The sequence below is a fragment of the Tachyglossus aculeatus genome, chromosome 1 (genome assembly GCF_015852505.1).
Source record: "Tachyglossus aculeatus isolate mTacAcu1 chromosome 1, mTacAcu1.pri, whole genome shotgun sequence".
Taxonomy (NCBI): Eukaryota; Metazoa; Chordata; class Mammalia; order Monotremata; family Tachyglossidae; genus Tachyglossus; species Tachyglossus aculeatus.
Window position 1 is genome coordinate 138,358,656 of NC_052066.1, and position 27,366 is coordinate 138,386,021.

The 27,366-nt window shown below is 43.8% G+C and overlaps 1 protein-coding gene across 2 annotated transcripts in view; it reads right to left on the reverse strand.

The window, feature by feature from the left end:
* RMDN2 (regulator of microtubule dynamics 2) overlaps positions 1 to 27,366 on the reverse strand; it is a 117,130-nt gene that overhangs the window by 41,055 nt on the left and 48,709 nt on the right. For both annotated transcript variants that reach the window (XM_038752045.1, XM_038752037.1), the window contains 3 exons: positions 19,199 to 19,364; positions 13,982 to 14,084; positions 10,666 to 10,726 (listed from right to left, as the gene is read on the reverse strand). In XM_038752045.1, coding sequence (XP_038607973.1) covers positions 10,666 to 10,726; positions 13,982 to 14,084; positions 19,199 to 19,364 — 330 coding nt within the window. The remainder of the gene's footprint in view (positions 1 to 10,665; positions 10,727 to 13,981; positions 14,085 to 19,198; positions 19,365 to 27,366) is intronic.

Below are 27,366 nucleotides of genomic sequence, written 5' to 3' on the forward strand. Positions count from 1 at the left end.
ATGAGGCACAGAGACTTGCCCAAAGTCACACAGCTGATAAGCGGCGGAGCCGGGATTAGAACCCGTGACCTCTGACTCCCAAGCTCACGCTCTTTCCACTGAGCCATGCTGCTTCTCTCCCAAGCATTTGGTACAGTACCCTGCACGTAGTAAGCGCTCGGTAAATAGGATTGGATGAATGAATGAATGATTACCTGTCCATTGGATGCCCCCTGTAGAAAGGTAGTTAATTCCCATCAGGATACCAGATTAGATTAGAGAAGCAGCATGGCTCAGTGGAAAGAGCCCGAATTTAGGAGTCAGAGGTCATGGGTTCTAATCCCGCCTCCGCCACTTGTCAGCTGTGTGACTTTGGGCAAGTCAATTAATAATAATAATAATAATTTTGGTATTTGTTAAGTGCTTACTATGTGTAAAGCACTGTTCTAAGCACTGGTGAAGATACAAAGTGATCAGGTTGTCCCATGTGGGGCTCACAATCTTAATCCCCATTTTACAGATGAGGTAACTGAGGCAAACAGAAGTGAAGTGACTGGCCCAAAGTCACACAGCTGACAAGCGGCAGAGCTGGGATTTGAACCCACAACCACTGGCTCCTAAACCCATGCATTTTCCACTGAACCATGCTGCTTGACTTCTCTGGGCCTCAGCTCCCTCATCTGTAAAATGGGGATTAAGACTGTGAGCCCCACGTGGGACAACCTGACCACCTTGTATCTCCCCAGCGCTTAGAACAGTGCTTTGCACATAGTAAGCACTTAAAAAATGCCATTATTATTATTATTATTATTCCACTGTTGGGTAGGGACCGTCTCTATATGTTGCCAAATTGTACTTCCCAAGAGCTTAGTCCAGTGCTCTGCACACAGTAAGCGCTCAATAAATACGATTTATTTATTATTATTATTATTATTATTATTATTATTATTATTATTATTATTATTATACCACCGCTCAGGTACGTTCGCCATCTAGTGGCTCAAATATGAATCACGTCATTTTTCCAGCAGCAAGTGTTCTGAAATTTCCCATTCTTCCTCGAAAACTTTCCTCTTTAATGGTTCCCTGAGGCACTAGCAAACCCTTTGCCGGTGATGTTTCTTGGCTCCTGGTGCCATCCTTTTCCTGCCACAGATCCGGATCCCGTCCAAGCAATATCTCCTAAGGATTCACATCTGTTCTCTGTCCATTTCCCCTAGAGTCATAGTCTCTCAGCTGTGTCAGCTGGTAGGTCATTTTAATAACAATATTAAGTGCTTAACAAATACTACAATGATTACAATAATAATAATAATAATGGCATTTATTAAGCGCTTACTATGTGCAAAGCACTGTTCTAAGTGCTTAGGAGGCCTTCCCAGACTGAGCCCCTTCCTTCCTCTCCCCCTCGTCCCCCTCTCCATCCCCCCATCTTACCTCCTTCCCTTCCCCACAGCACCTGTATATATGTATACATGTTTGTACATATTTATTACCTTATTTATTTATTTTACTTGTACATATCTATTCTATTTATTTTATTTTGCTAGTATGTTTGGTTTTGTTCTCTGTCTCCCCCTTCTAGACTGTGAGCCCACTGTTGGGTAGGGACTGTCTCTATATGTTGCCAACTTGTACTTCCCAAGCGCTTAGTACAGTGCTCTGCACACAGTAAGTGCTCAATAAATACGATTGATGATGATGATGATGATGAAGTGCTGGGGAGGTTACAAGGTGATCAGGTTGTCCCATGGTGGGGCTCACCGTCTTCATCCCCATTTTCCAGATGAGGGAACTGAGGCCCAGAGAAGTGAAGTGACTTGCCCAAAGTCACACAGCGGACAGTTGGTGGAGTCACATCACTTCTCTGAGTCTCAATTAGCTCATCTGTAAAATGGAGATGAAGACGGTGAGCCCCTCGTGGGACAACCTCATCATCTTGTAACCTCCCCAACGCTTAGAACAGTGCTTTGTACATAGTAAGCGCTTAACAGACACCATTATTATTATTATTTATTATTAATCCCCATTTGACAGACGAGGTCACTACTTCAAGGCCCAACTGAGAGCTCACCTCCTCCAGGAGGCCTTCCCAGACTGAGTCCCTTCCTTCCTCTCCCCCTCGTCCCCCTCTCCATCCCCTCATCTTACCTCCTTCCCTTACCCACAGCACCTGTATATGTGTATATATGTTTGTACATATTTATTACTCTATTAATTTATTTATTTATTTTACTTCTACATATCTATTCTATTGATTTTATTTTGTTAATATGCTTGGTTTTGTTCTCTGTTTCCCCCTTTTAGACTGTGAGCCCAGTGTTGGGTAGGGACTGTCTCTATGTGTTTCCAACTTGTACTTCCCAAGCGCTTAGTACAGTGCTCTGCACACAGTAAGCGCTCAATAAATACGATTGATGATGATGATGATGATGAGGTCACTGAGGCACAGAGAAGTTAAGTGACTTGCCCAAGGTCACACAGCAGACAAGCGGCGCTGAACAGGTACTCATTTATTTATTTACAACGGTACTTGTTAAGCCCCTATTATGTGCCAGGCTGTAATTACACACTGGGGTAGATACAAGTTAATCAGCCTGGATGCAATCCCTATTTCACAGATGAGGAAACTGAGGCCCAGAGAAGCAAAGTAATTTGTTTAAGGCCACACAGCAGGGAATTGGTGGCACCGGGATGAGAAGTTCCCTCTGTTGCCCCTATCCGATAACATCCCAAGCAGTTTGGCAGCACGTATAACGCTCTGGCTGCCACGATGCCTAGACGTCCTCTTCACTGAACACGGCTTGGGTTCAAAGGTGTGGTTTGGAATCAATCCATCAATCAATCGTATTTATTGAGCACTTACTGTGTGCAGAGCACTGTACTAAGCGCTTGGGAGGTACAAGTTGGCAACATATAGAGACGGTCCCTACCCAACAGTGGGCTCACAGTCTAGAAGGGGGAGACAGAGAACAAAACCAAACAAACAAAATAAAATAAATAGAATAGAAGGTAGCATTGGAAATATTAGAAAGGCACGGTGCTCAAGCATAGAGAAACAGCGTGGCTCAGTGGAAAGAGCACGGGCTTTGGAGTCAGAGGTCATGGGTTCGAATCCCGGCTCCACCACGTGTCTGCTGTGGTGGATCTGAGCGGGACTGCGGAAAGAGGGCAAGAGCTCTCACGCTCAGCTAAGGAGTTCCCGCTCGGAGAGCGTACCTCGTTTTGGGGGAGATTGGGAGTGGATTTGGCCAAAGAGGTCAGACGGCTCTATGCTCCCCAGATTCGATCCTACAGATTTCCTTAGCGTCCCTGTTGAGAAGCAGTGAGCCAAGCCAAATCTTGGGAAGATTCTGGAGCAGCTGGGAAGCTCACCATGAGTATCTCCCCCCACTTGTAGGGTTTCGATCCTTAAAGCGACTGACCGCTTCCAACCCAGTGAGTGATGTGTGACACAGTCAGGGGCGTCAGTGTGATTACAGTTGCCCCTTGAGAACAGACATGAAGCGGTTTAAAACCCACTGCGGGAAATCCGTGTTCTGCAATGAAATTGTCTCTTTTGAGTGTGCATAGTTCTGCCCCACCAACAAAATGAGGGGAAGGGGACTCCATCCCCCCCATCTTACCTCCTTCCCTTCCCCACAGCACCTGTATATATGCATATACGTTTGTACATATTTGTTACTCTATTTATTTATTTATTTTACTTGTGCATATCTATTCTATTTATTTTATTTTGTTAGTATGTTTGGTTTTGTTCTCTGTCTCCTCCTTTTAGACTGTTAGCCCATTGTTGGGTAGGGACTGTCTCTATATGTTGCCAACTTGTACTTCCCAAGCACTTAGTACAGTGCTCTGCACACAGTAAGCGCTCAATAAATATGATTGATGATGCTGATGCTGTGGGACCTTGGGCAAAGTCACTTCACTTCTCTGAGCCTCAGTGACCTCATCTGCAAACTGAGGATGAAGACTGTGAGCCCCACTTGGGACAACTTGATCCCATTGTATCCCCCCCGCGCTTAGAATGGTGCTTTGCACATAGTAAGTGCTTAACAAATGCCATCATTATTATTATTATAGCGTGACGTGAGAAGAGCTGCCATTTTTACGCCACCGCAGCCCAAAGGTTTCCTTTTGTAGTGTGTCACCACATTCAGATGGCAAGCACTGCCTGATTTTCATACCCTGACGAAACGTCCCTAGCGAGTAGGTTCTCGCTACTGACTACGGAGGGCAGATATTCACGAATACTGTACATATCTATTCTATTTATTTTATTTATTTATTTATTTTATTTTGTTAGTATGTTTGGTTTTGTTCTCTGTCTCCCCCTTTTAGACTGTGAGCCCACTGTTGGGTAGGGACTGTCTCTATATGTTGCCAATTTGTACTTCCCAAGCGCCTAGTACAGTGCTCTGCACATAGTAAGCGCTCAATAAATACGATTGATGATGATGAATACTGCAAAATAGCCGCCAGGCCAGTGGCTGATATTTCCAGTTCCCTGCATCGCGTTATTCATGAAGCGTGTAGTTTTGTCTCCTGAATGTTTTGTTGACTGTTTGGTTTCTTGGTTTCTGGAAAATTTGGGGTTTATTGAAAACCCAATCTCATTCTTCTCACAAGTGATAAAATTATGAATTTCCTCCTAGCTGACCTCAAATTTCATCTTACTATGGATTATTCATTCATTCATTCAATCGTATTTATTGAGCACTTACTGTGTGCAGAGCACTGTACTAAGCGCTTGGGAAGTAGAATTCAGCAACAAATAGAGACAATCTCTGCCCACAACACTGTACTAAGTGCTTAGGGGAGAGTATAATATTCATTCATCATTCATTCAATCATATATATTGAGTGCTTACTTTGTGCAGAACACTGTACTAAGAGCTTGGGAAGTACAATTCAGCAACAAATAGAGACAATCTCTGCCCCCAACACTGTATTAAGCACTTAGGGGAGAGTATAATATTCATTCATTCATTCAATCATATTTATTGAGCACTTACTTTGTGCAGAACACTGGACTAAACACTTGGGAAGTACAATCCAGCAACAAATAGAGACAATCTCTGCCCACAACACTGTACTAAGCACTTAGGGGAGAGTAGAATATTCATTCATTCAATCATATTTATTGAGCGCTGACTTTGTGCAGAACACTGGACTAACGCTTGGGAAGTACAATTCAGCAACCGAGACAATCTCTGCCCACAACACTGTACTAAGCGCTTAGGGGAGAGTATAATATTCATTCATTCATTCAATCATATTTATTGAGCACTTACTTTGTGCAGAACACTGGACTAAATGCTTGGGAAGTAGAATTCAGCAACAAATAGAGACAATCTCTGCCCACAACACTGTACTAAGCACTTAGGGGAGAGTAGAATATTCATTCATTCAATCATATTTATTGAGCGCTGACTTTGTGCAGAACACTGGACTAAACGCTTGGTAAGTACAATTCAGCAACCGAGATAATCTCTGCCCACAACACTGTACTAAGCGCTTAGGGGAGAGTATAATATTCATTCAGTCATTCAGTCATATTTATTGAGCACTTACTTTGTGCAGAACACTGGACTAAACGCTTGGGAAGTACAATCCAGCAACAAATAGAGAGAATCTCTGCCCACAACACTGTACTAAGCACTTAGGGGAGAGTAGAATATTCATTCATTCAATCATATTTATTGAGCGCTGACTTTGTGCAGAACACTGGACTAAACGCTTGGTAAGTACAATTCAGCAACCGAGATAATCTCTGCCCACAACACTGTACTAAGCGCTTAGGGGAGAGTATAATATTCATTCAGTCATTCAGTCATATTTATTGAGCACTTACTTTGTGCAGAACACTGGACTAAACGCTTGGGAAGTACAATCCAGCAACAAATAGAGAGAATCTCTGCCCACAACACTGTACTAAGCGCTTAGGGGAGAGTATAATATTCATTCATTCATTCAATCATATTTATTGAGCACTTACTTTGTGCAGAACACTGGACTAAATACTTGGGAAGTACAATTCAGCAACAAATAGAGACAATCTCTGCCCACAACACTGTACTAAGCACTTAGGGGACAGTATAATAGTCATTCATTCAATCATATTTATTGAGCGCTTACTTTGTGCAGAACACTGGACTAAACGCTTGGGAAGTACAATCCAGCAACAGAGACAATCTCTGCCCACAACACTGCAGGTTTGGATACTAATGTCTTCATTTTGACTCTTTTCCAGGATCCATTTGAAAGATTAATGAGGACACATACAGGGGAAAGAATTTCGCCAAAATCTGGACTCTGTTTTTTAAGCTGTCGTTGGGTATGAACCAGAGCCTTATCTGAAACCAAAATGGTTCTTTGCGGCAAATTTCCTTTCCTTTCAATATCTGTTCCACCTCCCGTTTAGGGTGCGAGCCCATGTAGGACAGATATTTCACAAATAAACAGTGTGACTGCTTGCCTTTACCTCGAACAGGATGCTAGAGTGGTCCAGTCCAAGAACTCCGGACGTTTACAGGAGCCATACTGTCATGAACTCGCGGTCTGAAGGGTAGTTATCACACTCAAATGCCACAGCCTGACTCAGTGAGCATTTCCGAAAGAGCCGGTCCTGTCAGCATCGTGGATTTTTGCAAGTGACAAGCTTTTCTAGCTCTAAAAGTTTGCAAATCTTAGTAGAAACAAGGAAAAGGAAAAACCTCGACACTTTTATTTCTGTTACTAGACACTGTGCTCTCCAAAGACATTACGTTTTTTAGAGTGTAAGCCTGCGGGCAGGGAGTGTGTCTGCCAACTCTGCTGTGTTGTACGTTCCCAAGCGCTTAGTACAGTGCTCTGCTCATAGTAAGCACTCAATAGAGAAGCAACTTGGCTTAGCGGAAAGAGCCCAGGCTTGGGAGTCAGAGGACGTGGGTTCTAATCCCGGCTCCGCCACTTGTGTGCTGTGTGACCTTGAGCAAGCCACTTAACTTCTCTGTGCCTCAGTTACCTCATCTGGGGATTAAGACCGTAAACCCCACCTGGGACAACCGGATTACCTTGTACCTACCCCAGTGCTTAGAACAGTGCTTGCCACTTAGTAAGTGTTTAACAAATACTATTATTATTATTATTATGTATAAAAGCACCCCCACACGCTGTGATAACATGGGCCTGACACAAATGGCATTGGCAATTCTTTGAAAAAAAATTCCTGTGATGAAGAGACTAAAAATAACAATTAGGACAACTTTTAAGTGGTATTAAAAGCAGTGGGCAGAAAGAGAATTGGGTGGGGGAAGACTAGAAGGGAGAGGAAAAAGACAGAAGGGAGAAAAAAGGGAGGAGGAAGAAGGAAGAGAGGAGAGAAAACAAGTGGGGAGAGCGGCTAAAAATAGAAGAAAGGGAAAAGAAAGACAACCTTGACTTTTCTGAGATTCTGAGTCCTTTAGTTCTTCAGATATAGTCATTATATCTGCAAACCAGAAATTGTAGATCCAAAGAATTCTCAGCAACAAAGAAGGGTGGAAAAGAAGGCTAAAAACAATCATTCCTTCAATTCAGCAGGACACCATTATTTCTCTGAAATTAGTATTAGGTTTCATGGGTGCTGAGTTTTCTGGACTTGGTAATAACAAAGCTGTATGAATGTGGTGAGCAGAGAACTAAATTATTTACAAAAGCTTCTAAGCTAAACTTTCAGAGATGTCTAGGACTATAATCCCTTCCTGCTAGTTGCATTACATACTCTTTCTGAACAGAGTACATTACAAACCGGAGTAAGACACGGGAAACTTTGATGACAGGTTAGAAAACAACATACTTTCTTCCGCTCAAGGCAAAAACAGACTGATGGATTAGGTTTCCTGGATCTGAACTGAAAAATCATATTTCTTCCATCCGACGCCGCTCTTTTTTCCAGGGTCTGTATAAATGGGACAACGTCACTTCTGGGCACAAATTTAGCCAGTGAACGTAAGCTGCGCTTTGTTAAACACTTACAATGTACCAGGCACTGTTCTAAACGCTGGGGAAGACACAAGGTAATCAGGTCGCACATGGGGCTCACAGTCTGACTAGGAGGTAGCATAACATAAAGTGGTCGACCTATTTGCCGGGAATCTTGTTATCTTGTTCGACTGCTGGTCCAACTGCAATGTCCACGGGCAACTTCCCTCCCTCCGGCTACGTCACGGGGGACGGAGAACATCCTTTCTTGCAGACCGTAAGCTTGTCGTGCGCAGGGAATCGGTCCATTTATTGTTATGTTGTATTTTAGATTGTGAGCCCACTGTTGGGTAGGGACTGTCTCTATATGTTGCCAACTTGTACTTCCCAAGTGCTTAGTACAGTGCTCTGCACACAGTAAGCGCTCAATAAATACGATTGATTGATTCTCCCAAGCTCTTAGTACAGTACTCTCCACACAGGTAAGTGCTCCGAGACAACTGAATATCTCCACTTATGTTGTAGGGGCAAGGGATCTACTATTGGACAACTGATTGATTACAGGGAGTCAGAGGTCATGGGTTCTAATCCCGGCTCCGCCGCTTGTCAGCTGTGTGACTCTGGGCAAGTCACTTAACTTCTCTGGGCCTCAGTGACCTCATCTGGAAAATGGGGATTAAGACTGCGAGCCCCCCGTGGGACAACCTGATCACCTTGTAACCTCCCCAGCGCTTAGCACAGTTCCCTCATCTGTAAAATGGGGATTAAGACTGTGAGCCCCACGTGGGACAACCTGATTAACTTGTATCCACTCCAGTGCTTAGAACGGTGCTTGGCATATAGTAAGCGCTTAACGAATACCATAATTATTATTAATTATTACAGGCTTCGACTCGGCGAGCAAACTGCAGGGGTACGAAGGACTTGGTCCAGACAGTAGCAGCTCACCACCTCGCTAACAAGTGAGGAAATTCTATTTTCGGAGGAACACATTGGCTTCTGAAACCCAGCTGGATCTGCAGTTCAGTAGGAAGCTTGCTGTCCTTTATCAATCAATCAATCAATCAGTCAATTGTATTTATTGAGCGCTTACTGTGTGCAGAGCACTGTACTAAGCGCTTGGGAAGTACAAGTCGGCAACACATAGAGACAGTCCCTACCCAACAGCGGGCTCACAGTCTAGAAGGGGGAGACAGACAACAAAATGAAGCATACTAACAAAATAAAATAAATAGAATAGATATGTACAAGATAAATAAATAAATAGAGTAATAAATATGCACAAACATATATACATATATACATATACATAAATATATACATATGATCCTCATATGGTCACGAACATGTTGATAATAATAATAATGGCATTTATTATGTGCTTACTATGTGCAAAGCACTGTTCTAAGTGCTGGGGAGGTTACAAGGTGATCAGGTTGACCCACGGGGGGCTCACAGTCTTCATCCCCATTTTACAGATGAGGGAACTGAGGCCCAGAGAAGTGAAGTGACTTGCCCAAAGTCACATAGCTGACAAGTGGCGGAGCCTGGATTTGAACCCATGACCTCTGACTCCAAAGCCCGGGCTCTTTCCACCGAGCCACGCTGCTTCTGACAAGTATACCATCAGACGTGCAATGAACCCCATGGGATGGGTGTAAAAGGAGTGGAAACCATTCTGCATCTGTCTCCTACTGAATACAAAGCTAAACTGCTCTAAGGCGAATTGTACTTTCCAAGCGCTTAGTACAGTGCTCTGCACACAGTAAGCGCTCAATAAATACGATTGAATGGGCAAGGAACTATTAGGAAATTGCCATTATTAGGAAATCGTCTAAAATTGCCCTTAGGGGAGCCGTATGGTTTCGTGGAAAAAACACGGCCCTATAAGTCAGAGGATCCGGGTCTAATCCTGGCTCTGCCACTTGTCTGCTGTGTGAACCTGGGCAAGTCACTTCTCTTCTCTGTGCCTCAGTTTCCTCAACTGTACAACGGGGATTCAATACTTAAACTGTGAACCATGTGGAACAGGGGCTGTGTCGGACTAGTCTACGCGAATCCACCTCAGCACTTAGACAGTGCTTAGACAGAAGCAGCGTGGCTCAGTAGAAAGAGCCCAGGCTTTGGAGTCAGAGGTCATGGGTTCAAATCCCAGCTCCGCCACTTGTCAGCTGTGTGACTTTGGGCAAGTCACTTAACTTCTCTGTGCCTCAGTTACCTCATCTGCAAAATGGGGATGAAGACTGTGAGCCCCCCGTGGGACAACCTGATCACCTTGTAACCTCCCCAGTGCTTAGAACAGTGCTTGGCACCTAGTAAGCGCTTAATAAATGCCATCATTATTATTATTATTACTACTGACACATAGTGAGCACTTACATATCATTTTTTTAAAAAGGAACTTAAAAAATCCAACTCAATATACATCAGTCAGTGGTATTTATTGGGCACATTCTATGTGCAGAGCACTGTACTAACCGCTCGAGAGTACAATATAGCAGAATTAGCAGACATGTTCCCTGCCCATAATAAGCGTACTGTATAGAGGGGGAGACAAATACATCCGAGGAAATTCATTCATTCTTTCATGCCCAATACTTTCTCCAGAAATAATTTTCCAGCGATGTATACATAACTCAATCACTGGTAGTGACTGAGTGCTTGCTGAGTGCAGACCACTGTCTTAACTCCTGACCTTAGCAACCGAGTATGAAGAAAACTTTCTCTATTTTCTAGACTTACCACAGTTGACAGTATCCATTAGTGGGAGCCATGTGGAGAGCTTTTTCAGACACGTTCCTTCCTGGGAAAGGAAACATAGTCGAACCATAAAATGCCTTCTTTATATAAATTGAACAAAAACAAACACCCAGCATTAAGGCGATGGAAAAGGGATTCTGAGCTTCCTGACTCTGACCTTCAGAAGAAAATTAATTGATCCAAAGGATTAAAAAAAACCCCAAACTGACAACTTGGTATATTTTCTGGGACTTGGTAACTCTACAGCGTTGCAGTCATCCGAATCTCTACAAAGTCTATGCCCTGAAATGAAACAAATGATTCGTAGAAAGTTCAGTAAACAGTTGAGGCTATTTTTTTTTCAATGAAAATTCTAGTTTCAAACCTCTTTCTTTTCCACTTGCACGCTTCGAACTACAGTTGTAATGCGGCAATTTGAGATTAGGCTCCGTTTTGAGTTAAGGTTCCTTGTGGGCAAGGATCACACCCACCAACTCTGCTGCACTGTATTTTCCCAAGTGCTTAGTACAGTGCTCTGTATGCAGCAATCGCTCAATAAATACCACTGATTGATTTATTGGCTGAGCATTCCTCCTGAAGTTCCTGAGAATAAATGTGCCAAGAATGTGTGTTTCCTTCTGCATTCTCCCCTCAAACCAGGCTTAAGCTAATGGCCTCTGTAGCTCACAGCCCAATTTCCAATCTCCAAAAGGGCTCTTCCACCACCCTAACCACCCCTCTGCCCCCATCTTGCAAAAGCAGAGACAGACATTTCTGTTATAACACAGGGCTGTCACGACACGATTTGGGTAGAATACAATGGCTTAAATGGGAAATATTCTTCTCATGTAATAATAATAATAATAATAATTACTATTATTATTATTATTATTATTCAAGGTCAGCCTTGAAGCCGAGAGCGAGGAGTTTCTGCCTGATGCGCAGATTGATTGGTAGCCACTGGAGATTATAATCTAATTATAATTAGACTGTGAGCCCACTGTTGGGTAGGGACTGTCTCTATATGTTGCCAATTTGTACTTCCCAAGCGCTTAGTACAGTGCTCTGCACATAGTAAGCGCTCAATAAATACGATTGATGATAATAATAATAATACAACAGAATTAGCAGACATGTTCCCTGCTCATAATAAGCGTACTGTATAGAGGGGGAGACAAATACATCTGAGGAAATTCATTCATTCTTTCATGCCCAGTACTTTCCCCAGAAGTAATTTTCCAGCGATGTATACATAATTCAGTCAATCACTGGTAGTGATTGGCATTTATTAAGCGCTTACTATGTGCCGAGCACCGTTCTAAGCGCTGGGGAGGTTACAAGGTGATCAGGTTGTCCCACGGGGGGCTCACAGTCTTCATCCCCATTTGACAGACGAGGGAACTGAGGCCCAGAGAAGTGAAGTGACTTGCTCAAAGTCACACAGATGACAAGTGGCAGAGCCGGGATTTGAACCCATGACCTCTGACTCCAAAGCCCGGGCTCTTTCCACTGAGCCACGCTGCTTCTCCATCACGAGGCTGTTCTGGCTGTAACAGAAGCTTGCGCAGTAGAAAGAAATGGCTCCGTCCATGAGGACGATTTCAGTCATGGTGTGCACCTATAGTGCTGCTCAGCTTCGGTCTTCATAAAGTACATTGTGTTTTTACGACTTTATGACATCTACACAACAAAGTAACAAAGCGTCTTGGGGGCAGGGGATCTCATATACCAACTCTTGTATTCTCCAAGGACTTAGTTCAGTGCCCTGACACAGTAAGAGTTCAATAAATACCATTAATTTGTGAGCATCAAGGGTGTAGAGCAGTCTCTTAGTGGTGGACACCACACTGATGTGTTATCCATGTGTTATCTTTTAGCCTGTGAGCCCACCTTTTAGACTGTGAGCCCACTGTTGGGTAGGGACTGTCTCTATATGTTGCCATCTTGTACTTCCCAAGCGCTTAGTACAGTGCTCTGCACACAGTAAGTGCTCAATAAATATGATTGATTGATTGATTGATCTCCAAACCACCTTTCCTCTAGCTCCTGTTTCCATTGAATCAATGGTTACAGTAATGTCACTCTCTCCTAACGTGCGGTTACACAACTACCTTGTTGTAGTAGACACCACTGCTCTCCATAGTGAATAGTGATAGATTCTACATCGGGCTAGGAGAATACACTCCAGTTGGCCACCTAGCCCCCCGCCAAGCAAGGAGGCAGCAACACGGCCTAGTGGAAAGAGCCCGGGCCCGAGACTCGAGGGGACCTGAGTTCTAATGCCGGTTCCGTCCCTTAATAATGACGGCATTTGCTAAGCGCTTACTATGTGCCAAGCACTGTTCCAAGCGCTGGGGTCGATACAAGGTAATCAGGCTGTCCCAGGCGGGGCTCGCAGTTTTAATCCCCATTTTACGGATGAGGTGACCGAGGCCCAGAGAAGTGAAGCGACCTGCCCAAAGTCACCCAGCTGACAAGTGGCGGAGCCGGGATTAGAACCCACTACCTCCGACTCCCAAGCCCGTACTCTTCCCACTAAGCCACGCTGTTCGCTGTGTGACCCTGGGCAAGTCACTTAAATTCTCTGCGCCTCAGTTTCCTCATCAGCATAACGGGGATGAGGTGCCTGTCCCGTAAGCCCCGGATCATCCGGATTCTACCCTAGCGCTCGGTACGATGATTAGCACGTAGTATGTGCTTAACAAAAACCAAAATGATCATTATTCTATTTGCTAAAGCTCCCAGACAGGTTGATGGAGATTATTTTTTCCAGCAAAGGCAGAACAGAGAGCTGGATTTTTCCATCAGCACAAATTGTTCCTTTCTCTGAGAAAAAGCCCATAAGCAGAATGGCATTAACCTAATGTCACTAAATCAAACCTCAGATCCTTCTCTTGTGGTTTAACACTTATTCTTCACTCGCCTGATTAAAACCTAAAGTGATCTGGTTCCCGCTTTGTCCTGCCTGCCACCCAGCATTTTATTGGGGTTCCCTTGAAAGGCGTCATCTTTTATCGTGTCTCCATTTCCAAGTTACAAGCGCTCTCTGGCTTTCTCCATCTCATTCCCTGCATCTCTACTTGCTCTTTCAAACTGGTTTTCCCCGAGCTTTAGATTTCAGGAGGAGCAGATTTCAATTTAAATTACTTATCTGGTCTATAAAAGGGAGGACTACCCCAGGGCTTGATTAAAGTCGCTTCACGGTATGGTTTCCGCTAAGAAATACGGCCAGAGTAGGAGATCGGAGACATCGAGTGCTAGGTTGCTGACGATTAGTGATCACGGAGGTATCCTTTGGGGGTGGTTTGGGCACACCTACCGATATTTGCAAAAATCTTCTTTTCTTCGGTGTCTAAAGAGTTCTGAATCACCTCTCCATAACCTCGAGCCAATCGCCAGATGAACTCAACCTCTTCTCCGAACTACAACGAAGGAATCCCAGGAACATTTGATCAGAGGCGGGAAGGTTCGGAGACCAGCCTTGTTAAATAGCCTCTCTCCGCCTTCCCCCTCTAATCTGTAGTCTCCCTCTGGACTGGAAAGTCCCTGTGGGCAAGGAACTCGGTTATATCGTATGCTCCCAAGGGTTTGATATCGTGCTCTGCACATGGAAAGCGCTCCATAAATACTATAGATCGATTTCCTCTCCTCTGTGGGGCAGCGGCTCAGTGGAATAGAGCACAGGCTTTGGAGTCAGAGGTCATGGGTTCAAATCCCGGCTCCACCAATTGTCAGCCGTGTGACTTTAAGTCACTTCACTTCTCTGGGCCTCCGTGACCTCATCTGTAAAATGGGGATTAAGATTGTGAGCCCCCCGTGGGACAACCTGATCACCTTGTACCCTCCCCAGCGCTTAGAACAGTGCTTTGCACATAGTGAGCGCTTAATAAATGCCATTATTATTATTCCAGTACTTAGAACAGTGCTTTGCACATAGTAAGCGCTTAATAAATGCCATTATTATTATTCCAGCGCTTAGAACAGTGCTTTGCACATAGTAAGCGCTTAACAAATGCCATCGTTATTATTCCATTCATTCATTCATTTATTCAATCATACTTCATTCATTCAATCATATTTATCTAGCGCTTACCGTGTGCAGAGCACCGTACTAAGCGCTTGGAAGAGTACGATATAATATAAACAGACACGTTCCTTGCCTGTGAGGAGCTTACAGTCTGGGGAGGGAGACAGACATAAACTACACACACGTAAATGAACAAATTATAAATAATAAGTCGTCCGATTTCCAGCCGCACTCTACCCATTAGGCAACACTGCTTCATTCATTCATTCATTCATTCAATCGTATTTATTAAGCGCTTACTGTACTAAGCGCTCGGGAAGTCCAAGTTGGCAACATATAAAGATGGTCCCTACCCAACCATGGGCTCACAGTCTAGAAGTGGGAGACAGAGAACAAAGCGAAACATATTAACCAAATAAAATAAATAGAATAAACATGTACAAATAAAATAAAGAAATAAATAGAGTAATAAATACGTACAAGTATATATACAGGTGCTGTGGGGAGGGGAAGAGGAATTTGTCATGGGAGGTCCAAGATCAATCAATCAATCAATCGTATTTATTGAGCGCTTACTGTGTGCAGAGCACTGTACTAAGCGCTTGGAAAGTACAAGTTGGCAACATATAGAGACAGTCCCTACCTATCAGTGGGCTCACAGTCTAAAAGGGGGAGACAGAGAACAAAACCAAACATACTAACAAAATAAAATAAATAGATATGTACAAGTAAAATAAATAAATAAATAAATAGAGTAATAAATATGTACAAACCTATATACATATATACAGGTGCTGTGGGGAACGGAAGGAGGTAAGATGGGGGGATGGAGAGGGGGACGAGGGGGAGAAGAAGGAAGGGGCTCAGTGTGGGAAGGCCTCCTGGAGGAGGTGACCTCTCAGTAGGGCCTTGAAGGGAGGAAGAGAGCTAGCTTGGCGGATGGGCAGAGGGATTGGGATGATTGGGATGATCCCAAGATCCCAAGATGATCCCAAGATGATCCCAAGATGATTGGGATCAGGCAGGAATTAGGTTTTGGCCGCGTGGATAGTCTCTAGTTGACTGACAGCTGGGGAGGCTGATGGTTCCACGCTTCCCTCCTCTTCCCAGTCCCTAACTGCCTGCTCCCTGGATATTTCCCTCAGATCCCCAGGAATAGCAGTGGTGGTGAAGGAATGAGAAGCAGCATGCTCCAGTGGATAGAACGCGGGCCTGGGTTCTAATCCCAGCTCCACCCCTTCTCTGCTATGTGACCTTGGGCAAGTCATTTCGGGCTTGGGAGTCAGAGGTCATGGGTTCTAATCCTGGCTCCGCCACATGTCTGCTGTGTGACCTCGGGCAAGTCACTTCACTTCTCTGAGCCTCAGTTACCTCATCTGGAAAATGGGGATGAAGACTGTGAGCCCCACGTGGGACAACCTGATCACCTTGTAACCCCCCCAGTGCTTAGAACAGTGCTTGGCACGTAATAATAATAATAATAATGGCATTTATTAAGCGCTTACTATGTGCAAAGCAGTGTTCTAAGCACATAGTAAGCGCCTAACAAAAACCATCATCATTATTATTATTATTTCACTTCTCTGTACCTCAATGTCTTCATCTGCAAAATGGGGATTCAATACCTGTTCTCCTTCCTTCTTAGACCGTGAGCCTTACGTGGGGCCTGATTCTCTCATATCTACTCCAGTGCTTAGTACAGGACTTGGCACATAGTGAACGTTTAAGAAATAACATTTTTTTTTAATGGCATTTACGCACTTACTATGTGTCAAATACACTGTTTTAAGCTCTGAGGTAGATAGAGGTGAATTAATTTGGACACAGTCCCTGTCCCACATGGGGCTTACAATCTAAGTAATAATAATAATTAATTATGGTATTTGTTAAGCGCTTACTATGTGCCAAGCACTGTCTTAAGTGCTAGTAGATACAAGGTTATCAGATGGCCGATGTGAGGCTCACAGTCTTAATCCCCATTTTACAGATGGGGTCTGAGGCAGAGAGAAATTAAGTGTCTTGCCCAAAGTCACACAGCTGACAAGTGGTGGAGCTGGGATTAGAACCCACTACCTCTGACTCCCAAGTCTGAGCTCTTTCCACTACGCCACGAGGGAGAACAATAAATCAATCAATCGTATTTATTGAGCGCTTACTGTGTGCAGAGCACTGTAAGAAGCGCTTGGGAAGTACAAGTTGGCAACATATAGAGATGGTCCCTACCCAACAGTGGGCTCGAAACTGAGGCACGGAGAAGAGAAGTGACTTGTCCAAGGTCACCCAGCATGTCTCACCTGTATATATGTATATATGTTTGTACATATTTATTTCTCTATTTATTTATTTATTTATTTATTTATTTTACTTGTACATATCTATTCTATTTATTTTATTTTCTTGGTATGTTTGGTTTTGCTCTCTGTCTCCCCCTTTTAGACTGTGAGCCCACTATTGGGTAGGGACTGTCTCTATATGTTGCCAACTTGTACTTCCCAAGCGCTTAGTACAGTGCTCTGCACACAGTAAGCGCTCAATAAATACGATTGATGATGATGAACTGGCAGAGCCAGGATTAGAACTCAGGTCCCCTTACTCTCAGGCTCGTGCGCTTTCCGCTGGGCCATGCTGCTTCTCGACAGTTAGCGTTATTAAACCAACTTTTAGTCAGGGCCTGGAAATTGGATTGATTTACCCGGTGATTAAGTAAAGGAATGCGAGCCCCAGGCGGGGCAGAGACTGTGTCTGATCTAATTAACTTGTACCTAACCCAGCGTTTAGAACAGTGATTGGCACCAATAAGCGCTTAACAAATACCATAATAAAGGGAACACAGCAATTCTTAGATTGTGAGACTTTTTTTAATAGCATTTATTAAGCGTTTACTATGTGCAAAGCACTGTTCTAAGCGCTGGGGAGGTTACAAGGTGAACAGGTTGTCCCACATGGGGCTCACAGTCTTAATCCCCACTTTACAGATGAGGTAACCGAGGCACACAGAAGTGAAGTGACTTGCCCAAAGTCACACAGCTGACCATTGGCGGAGCCGGGATTTGAACCCATGACCTCTGACTCCAAAGCCTGGGCTCTTTCCACTGAGCCACGCTGCTTCTCTCCAATCTAAGTCTCTCACCCACGTATTTTCAAGACTTCCCACATGGGGAGTCTCTCCCAGTGCTTAGTATGGTTTTTAGTGCTTTTACATTTTCCTGGAATTTTCTAGCACGGTTTACCTTTAGGTGAGAACTCCCAATTACTATCACCATTATCGTCATCATTATCATCAATTCCAAGGTAGAAAATAATACTAATAATAATAATAACAATTACACTACTTGTTAAGCACTTACTGTAATAATAATAATGATGGCATTTATTAAGTGCTTACTATGTGCAAAGCACTGTTCTAAGCACCAGGGAGGTTACAAGGTGATCAGGTTGTCCCAAAGGGGGCTCACAGTCTTAATCCCCATTTTACAGATGAGGTCACGGAGGCCCAGAGAAGTGAAGTGACTTGCCCAAAGTCACACAGCTGACAATTGGCAGAGCCAGGATTTGAACCCATGACCTCTGACTCCAAAGCCCAGGTTCTTTCCACTGAGCCACGCAGCTTCTTCGCTTCGCTGTTTCTCTTCTCTACTACGAGAAGCAGCGTGGTTCAGTGGAAAGAGCCCGGGCTTTGGAGTCAGAGGTCATGGGTTCAAATTCCGGCTCCACCAATTGTCAGCTGTGTGACTTTGGGCAAGTCATTTCACTTCTCTGGGCCTCAGTTACCTCATCTGTAAAATGGAGATTAAAACCGTGAGCCCCCCATGGGACAACCTGATCACCTTGTAACCTTCCCTGCGCTTAGAACAGTGCTTGGCACACAGTAAGCACTTAATAAATGCCATCATCATCATATGCAGTGCTTACTATGTGCCAAGCACTGTTCTAACCACTGGGTAGACACAAGGTAATCAAATTGAACACAGTCCCTGTCCCACATGGGGCTTAGACTCTTAATTCCCATTTTACAGATGAAGAAACTGAGGCCCAGAGAACTGAAGTGACTTGCTCGAGGTCACAGAGCAGACAAGTGGCGGAGCTGGGACTAGAACCCAGGTTCTTATGACTCTCATGCCCATGTTCTAGCCACTAAGTCACTTCATTTTAGAGAAGCAGTGTGGCTCAGTGGAAAGAGCCAGGGCTTTGGAGTCAGAAGTCATGGGTTCAAATCCTGACTCCGCCAATTGTCAGCTGTGTGACTCTGGGCAAGTCACTTCACTTCTCTGGGCCTCAGTTCCCTCATCTGGAAAATGGGGATTAAGACTGTAAACCCCCCGTGGGACAACCTGATCACCTTGTAACCTCCCCAGCGCTTAGAACAGTGCTTTGCACATAGTAAGCGCTTAACAAATGCCATTATTATTATCATTATTATTTCACTTGGTCTTAGAGGGACTAGGGTCTCCAGCTGAACTATTAAACCAAACTAAAACAGAGAATGGCAGTTTGCCGCACTTCTCTTACCGTCTCTTCATTCTCACACAACAGCTTTAAAATATGCTTTCGATTAATTTCTCGACTTCTCTGAAGGGAGTCTACTTTACTGAGAAAGGCATCCAATTCTTCGGTTTGAATTTTGTTCACAGGAGCTTTTTCTTCGTCAGATTCCAAGTCAGGGGCTGTAAGATAGCTAAAATGGAAGAAATGAGAGTCAATTCCTCTGAAGGTTATCATACAGACCATAAATGTCTTCAATGTCTTAGAATTCCCCAATTCTAAAAATATCTGAGAAGGCCACATCCATCCAAGTAAATCTGGTTTATATATTTCAAATTCTAAGTTCATTGATTAATAATTGTGGTGTTTGTTAAGTGCTTACTATGTGCCAAACACTGTACTAAGTGCTGGGATAGATGAAATACCAACAGATCGGACTCAGTTCTTGCTCCACATGGGGTTCACGTTGATTATTTTTACAAAACTCAGTGATTTAATTATATGGTCAAATATGAGATTACATAAAACTAGTAACTGAGCGCTGAGAATGAACCGATTACTCACCGGCAAACCCTCTTAAGAGAATATACGAGAATAAGAACTGTACATTTTTGTAAAGAATTTCATTCGAGGATTTCAGGAAAATGGTGAATTTTTCAATGAATGGACAGCCATTTACAGCCTCTAAGAGGATATCAGATCCTTTTATTTAAGGACCTCGTTTACAAGCGTGAATTCTTTAGGCATTCCCCTCTCCTGCCCCTTCTTCAACTCTCCCATCATTCATTCAATCGTATTTATTGAGCGCTTACTGTGTGCAGAGCACTGTACTATGCACTTGGGAAGTACAGGTTGGCAACATATAGAGACGGTCCCTACCCAACAGCAGGCTCACAGTCTAGAAGGGGGAGACAGAGAACAAAGCAAATTAACAAAATAAAATAAATAGAATAAATATGTACAAATAAAACACATAAATAGAGTAATGTTGGCAACATCTAGAGACGGTCCCTACACAACAGCAGGCTCACAGTCTAGAAGGGGGAGACAGACAACAAAACAAATTAACAAAAGAAAATAAACAGAATAAATATGTACAAATAAAGCAAATAAAGAGAGTAATAAATACGTAACAAACATACATTCATTCATTCCTTCAATCGTATTTATTGAGCGCTTACTGTGTGTAGAGCACTGTACTAAGCGGTTGGGAAGTACAGGTTGGCAACACATAGAGACGGTACTCAATCAATCAATTGTAATAAGGGGGAGACAGAGAACAAAACAAATTAACAAAATAAAATAAATAGAATAAATATGTACAAATAAACAAATGGAGTAATAAATACGTAGAAACATATATACAAGATTAAGATTATGGGAAGCAGCGTGGCTCAGTGGAAAAAGCACGGGCTTTGGAGTCAGAGGTCATGGGTTCAAAACCCGGCTCTGCCACTTGTCAGCTGGGTGACTTTGGGCAAGTCATTTAACTTCTCTGTGCCTCAGTTGCCTCATCTGTAAAATGGGGATTAAGACTGTGAGCCCCACATGGGACAACCTGATCACCTTGTAAACTCCCCAGTGCTTGGAACAGTGCTTTGTATCAATCAATCAATCAATCAATCGTATTTATTGAGCGCTTACTGTGTGCAGAGCACTGTACTAAGTGCTTGGGAAGTACAAGTTGGCAACATATAGACACAGTCCCTACCCAACAGTGGGCTCACAGTCAATCATATTTATTGAGTGCTTACTGTGTGCAGAGCACTGTCCTAAGCGCTTGGGAAGTACAAGTTGGCAACATATAGAGACAGTCCCTACCCAACAGTGGGCTCACAGTCTAAAAGACTGTGTCCATAGTAAACACTTAATAAATGTCATTATTATTATTAATCAATCAATCAATCAATCAATCAATTGTATTTATTGAGCACTTACTGTGTGCAGAGCACTGTACTAAGCGCTTGGGAGGTACAAGCTGGCAACATATAGAGACAGTCCCTACCCAACAGTGGGCTCACAGTCTAAAAGGGGGAGACAGAGAACAAAACCAAGCTGATCACCTTGCAACCTCCTCAGCGCTTAGAACAGTGCTTTGTACATGATGATGGCATTTATTAAGCGCCTACTATGTGCCAGCAGTATCTCTAGAGGAAATCTCCTGCCTTCTCTCAAAATCCACGCCCTCCATCTGCGCATCCGATCCCATTCCTTTGCACCTTGTCCAAACACTTGCCTCCTCCCTTCTTCTCTCCCTACCATCTTTAACTGTTCATTCTCCAATCAGCTTCTCCAGTTTTTGAATCTGCCCATTTCTCCCCCATCCTAAAAAAAACCCCCTCCCTTGACCCCATGGCTCCCTCCAGTTATCGCTCCATCTCCCTCCTACCATTCCTCTCCAAACATTTCGAGCGAGTTGTCTACACCGCTGTCTCAAGCTCGTCTCCTCCACAATTCTCTCCTTGACCCCCTCCAATCTGGCTTCCGTCCCCTTTACTCCACAGAAGCCGCCCGCTCAAAGGTCATCGATGATCTCCTTCTTGCCAAATCCAATGGCCTCTACTTCATCCTGATCCTCCTCGACCTCTCAGCTGCCTTTGACACTGTTGACCACCTCCATCTCCCAGAAACATGTGTGCAGAGCACTGTACTAAGCACTTGGAAAGTACAATTCAACAATAAAGAGAGACAATCCCTGCCCACAACGGGCTTACAGTCTAGAAGGGGGGAGACAGACAGCAAAATAAGTAAACAGGCAATCATTAGCATCAATATAAGTAGAATTATAGATATATTCACATCAAAACAAGTAAACAGGCACTAAGGTAAATAAATAGAATGATAGATGTGTAAATATATATACAGAAGTGCTGTGAGCAAAGGGGGTGACTCAGGACAATGGCGAGGGAAGGTGTGGGCTGGGGGAAAGGGGGGCTTAGTCTGGGAAAGCCTCTGGGAGGAGGTGAGCCTCCTGTAGGGTTTGAAGGGGGGGAAGTGTGATTGTTTAGCGGATTTGAGGAGGGAGGGCATTCCAGGCTCGGGGGAGGACGTGGGCCGGGGGTCGACGGCGGGACGGGCGAGAACGAGGCCCAGTGAGGAGGTTAGCGGCGGCAGAGGAGCGGAGGGTGCGGGCTGGGCTGGAGAAGGACAGAAGGGAGGGGAGGTAAGAAAGGGCAAGGTGATGGAGAATATTACTACTACTACACCAGTATGCATATCTTTCTAAAGCACTAACTGGAAGACATCCTCAAAACCCTTCGAAAAAACCTCCAAAGGTTTTTTATTTCTTCTCACTCCAACCCCAAACTCCTTACTACTGGCTTGCAGGTTCGAGACGCAGTGTAGTCTAGTGGAAGGAACAAGGGGCTGGGAGTCGGAAGGACCTGGGTTCTAATCCCAGCTCCGCCACTTGTCCGCTGTATGACCTTGAACAAGTCATTTCACTACTCTGTTACCTCGGGCAAGTCACTTAACTGTGCCTCAGTTACCTCATCTGTAAAATGGGGATTAAGACTGTGCCCGTGGACTCACAAGATCACCTTGTAACCTCCCCAGCGCTTAGAACAGTGCTTTGCACATAGGAAGCGCTTAATAAATGCCATTATTATTATTATTATTATTATTATTCTCTGGGCCTCAGTTACCTCATCTGAAAAACGGGGATGAAGACTGTAAGCCCCATGTGGGACGGCCTGATTTTCTTGAATACATCCCTAATATCATTCTTTTTTAAAAAATGTTCACCACCAATTGTCCCCCTCTTATGCTTCTGCTCACTTTCCCCACTATGCCTCAGCTTCCACGCTTTACTTCTTTCCTGCTAATTCCATTTTGCTCCTAATTCTCTCTTCTCAGATTCACTGCTCACTCCTTTCCTGTTGTTTGGAACTATTCTCCCCACTTTGTCTTATTAAACCACATTCTGCCCCCCCTTCAAAGACCTTCTAAATAAGTCACCTTCCCCAAGGGGAATTCTCTGATTAATTTCCTCCTTTCTGGGTATGTCAGCCTATTAACCACCTTAGCATTCAGGAAGGCATGCACTTACTTAAATTGTTTCCAATGGATCAATCGATCATGTCTATCTTTTAGACTGTGAGCCCACTGTTGGGTAGGGACCGTCTCTATATGTTGCCAACTTGTACTTCCCAAGCGCTTAGCACAGTGCTCTGCACACAGTAAGCGCTCAATGAATACGATTGATTGATTGATTGAGTGCTCACTGTGCGCAGAGCACTATACCTAGTGCTTGGAGGAGTACAATATAACGAAATAACAGACGCATTCCCTGCCCACAACGAGCTTGCAGTCTAGAGGGGCAAACAGGCATTAATATAAGTAAATAATTTATGAGTACATACATAAGTGCTGTGGGGCTCATGGGGTGTGGATGAATAAAGGGAGCAAGTCAGGATGATGCAGAAGGGAGTGGGAGAAAAGAAAATGAGGGCTTAGTCAGGGAAGGCCTCTTGGAGGAGATTTATCATTTGTACACATTCCCTTATTCTTTTATAAATATCGATTATTGGTCCATTTGCCAGTTATATAATTATATTTTGGGCAGTAGTAATAATAATAATAATGGTATTTGTTAAGCACTTACTAAGTTCTAAGCACTGGGATGGACCCAAGGTAATCAGGTTGGACACAGTCCCTGTCCCACATGAGGCTCGCACTCTTAATCCCTATTGCAACTGAGGCCCAGAGAAGTGCAATGACTTGCTCTAGGTCACACAGCAGACAAGTGGCAGAGCCGGGAGTAGAACCCACGACCTCTGATTTCCAAGCCTGCCACTAGGCCATGATGCTTCCAGGGAACGTATCTACCTACTCTGTTATACTGTACTCTCCCAAGAGCTGGGAACAGTGTTATACACACAGTAAAAACTCAGTAAATATGATCAATTGATTGGCAGTGGTGTGTCTCTGCCTTTCATTTTTTTCCAGGAAGGGAAACAATTGAGTATGTGGATGTAGTGGCTCTCCTCCGCTAATGGACATAAAATAAAGCATGTAATATTATACTATGATCATTAATACAAACACTAGACTTGATAAAGCATGCTTAATAGGTTTCTGCTATTGGATTGCTTCAGAAAAGAACACTGTAGGCAACCAAGAACAAATTACATACTGCAAGTAGAGCAGTAAGGTTTTTGGTTTTTTATGGGTTTTTTCGGTATGTCATCCTCTTTCTTGTCAAACTGGACTCTGATACTCATCTAAAATAATACGCGATCAAATTTTAACAACTCGGAAATGCTTGGAGCTAACATGGCAGAGACTAAATCCTTATTGTAAAAGGGATTACAAGTTACTGCTTGATACTGTCGATGGGAGGGTAACCATTTCGGGGCAGGACATCAAACCGCTCAAAGGTGTTTCATTTATTCACAGGGAATCGAAGTTTCATGGATTCCATTCATGCCAAATGCTAGAATAAATGCCAAATAAAGCCAAATGCTTTATTTATTTATTTATTTTACTTGTACATATCTATTCTATTTATTTTATTTTGTTAATATGTTTTGTTTTGTTTTCTTCTCTGTCTCCCCCTTCTAGACTGTGAGCCCGCTGTTCGGCTTATCCCCCCCATCTTACCTCCTTCCCTTCCCCACAGCACCTGTATATATGTATATATGTTTGTACATATTTATTACTCTATTTATTTATTTATTTTACTGGTACATATCTATTCTATTTCTTTTATTTTGTTTGTTTGGTTTTGTTCTCTGTCTCCCCTTTTTAGACTGTGAGCCCACTGTTGGGTAGGGACTGTCCCTATATGTTGCCAACTTGGACTTCCCAAGCACTTAGTACAGTGCTCTGCACACAGTAAGCGCTCAATAAATACGATTGATTGTTTGATTGATTGTTGGGTAGGGACCGTCTCTATATGTTGCCAACTTGTACTTCCCAAGCGCTTAGTACAGTGCTCTGCACACAGTAAGCGCTCAATAAATACGATTGATTGATTGACTGATTGATTGATAGAAATATTCCCCCTTGAACACCATCTGGCTTTAAGAGAAGACTAGTCACTACACTCTGTTACAGATTTTCATAACGGGAGCGATAAAGCGGCATTTCAGATTCAACTGTAGAATTTGGATTCTGGATTCTCTTTTCCCTGCTTTCCTCAATCCAGGAAATGATGGCTACATCTCTGCAGGAGTGGAAGAGTCCGGTGGGAGTGTATCCTAGCCCATGAGCTAGACCGTGAGCCCACTGTTGGGTAGGGACCGTCTCTATATGTTGCCAACTTGTACTTCCCAAGCGCTTAGTACAGTGCTCTGCACACAGTAAGCGCTCAATAAATACGATTGATTGATTGATTGAGCAGATCACAGAGCAATTCCCACTTTCCCCACCGTCTAGCTTGGGCCCGCTGTCCAAAGATACCAGTCCGTCAGTGGAGGGATGATTCCCCTTCTCCTGCTAGGCTCCTTGGAAGCCCCATCGCTTGCAGCCACCCAGTCTGGGACCCTCAAACCCCCGTGGTCCCCCAGTGCTGCTCCGAGGGGCAGGAATTCCCTAGGGAATCCCTAGGGATTCACCCTGGCTTGCTGGTCCCCTTTAACAGGGTGGCTCCCGGAATGACTCCCTTAAACGGGGGAGCCCCAGAACCAAGCACTTAGTACCGTGCTCTGCACACCGTAAGCGCTCAATAAATACAACTGAATGAATGAACCATGGCCCCTTGGGGTTGGAGGAGTGATGGGAAGATGTGATCTACCCCTTTCATTCTTCATTCGTCATTTCAGTTCATTATTTCATTCATTATTTGTTCATTCCTTAGTCATTCTTTAGGAGAAGCAGCACGTTGTAGTAGACAGGGCACGGGCTTGAGAGTCAGAAAATCATGAGTTCTAATCCCGGCTCCACTACTTGTCTGCTGTGTGACCCTGGGCAAGTCACTTCACTTCTCTCTGCTTCAGTTAGCTCATCTGTAAAATGGAGAATGAGACCGCGAGCCCCAAATGGGACAGGGACTGTATCCAACCCGATTCGCTTGTATCCACCCCAGCGCTTAGTACATACTTACTATGTACATATATGTACCTACTTAGTACTATGTATGTATTTAGTACATGAGTACGATAATTGTCATTACTATTATTATTCATTCAATCATATTTATTGAGTGCTGTGTGCAAAGCACTATACTAATTGCTTGGGAGAGAACGAGAACACAATAAAGAGACACATTCCCTGACTACAGTGAGCTTACAGTCTAGAGACCGTGCCCCTATACAGTCTATACCCCTCCATCCCCTTCTAGACTGTGAGCCCGCTGTTGGGTAGGGACCGTCTCTATATGTTGCCAACTCGTACTTCCCAAGCGCTTAGTACAGTGATCTGCACACAGTAAGTGCTCAATAAATACGATTGAATGAATGAATATAAATGTGCTTAAACCTAAGAACGGCTTCCACAGGCCTCAATCCTCGTATTTAGCCCCGTTCTCTCCAACAATAGGGCTCTTTTATTTCCATCTTAATATATAAACACCTGGATTTAGTCAAAAGAACTATAACAGCAATGCCATTAGCCCTCCTCCCCATATGCTTTCAAATGTTTAGGGCCGTTAAGTGAACGATCACCTCTCATAGGACAGATCTCAAAATAGGTTCAACTACATGCCAAAAGTCTAACAACAGCAGAGGGATCTCGGTGGAAACCAGGGAAGTGAGGCAAATGGAAACCAGGAATTGGGTTGAAAAAAAATTATGAATATGGTCTGCCTTTCATTTCAGGACACTTCTGTTTAGCTTTCTTGGAAATCTACTTCAGTAAGCAACTCTTCAATGTGTGTGTGTGTGTTTTATGGTTTTTGTTGAGTGCTTACCATGTGCCAGGCCCTGTAAAAAGCACTGGGGTAGAGAGAAGGTAATTTCCCTGTCCCACATGGGGTTTACAGCCTCAATCCCCATTTTACAGATGAGGTAACTGAGGTACACAGAAGAAGTGATACGCCCAAGGTCATACAGCAGACAAGCGGTCAGGCCATGCTGCTTTTCTAACTCCAACATGTATTCTCTTAACCCCGGTGCTAAGGGAAACCACCCGGAGAAATGCCAGGATAGGAGAGGACGGGGATAGTAACAGGCTGAGGAAATGTTACGAGCCAAACAAACCTTCTGAGAGCCTTGTTATTTTGAAACAGGATTCTGAAGGCAGCTTTATGGGTCATT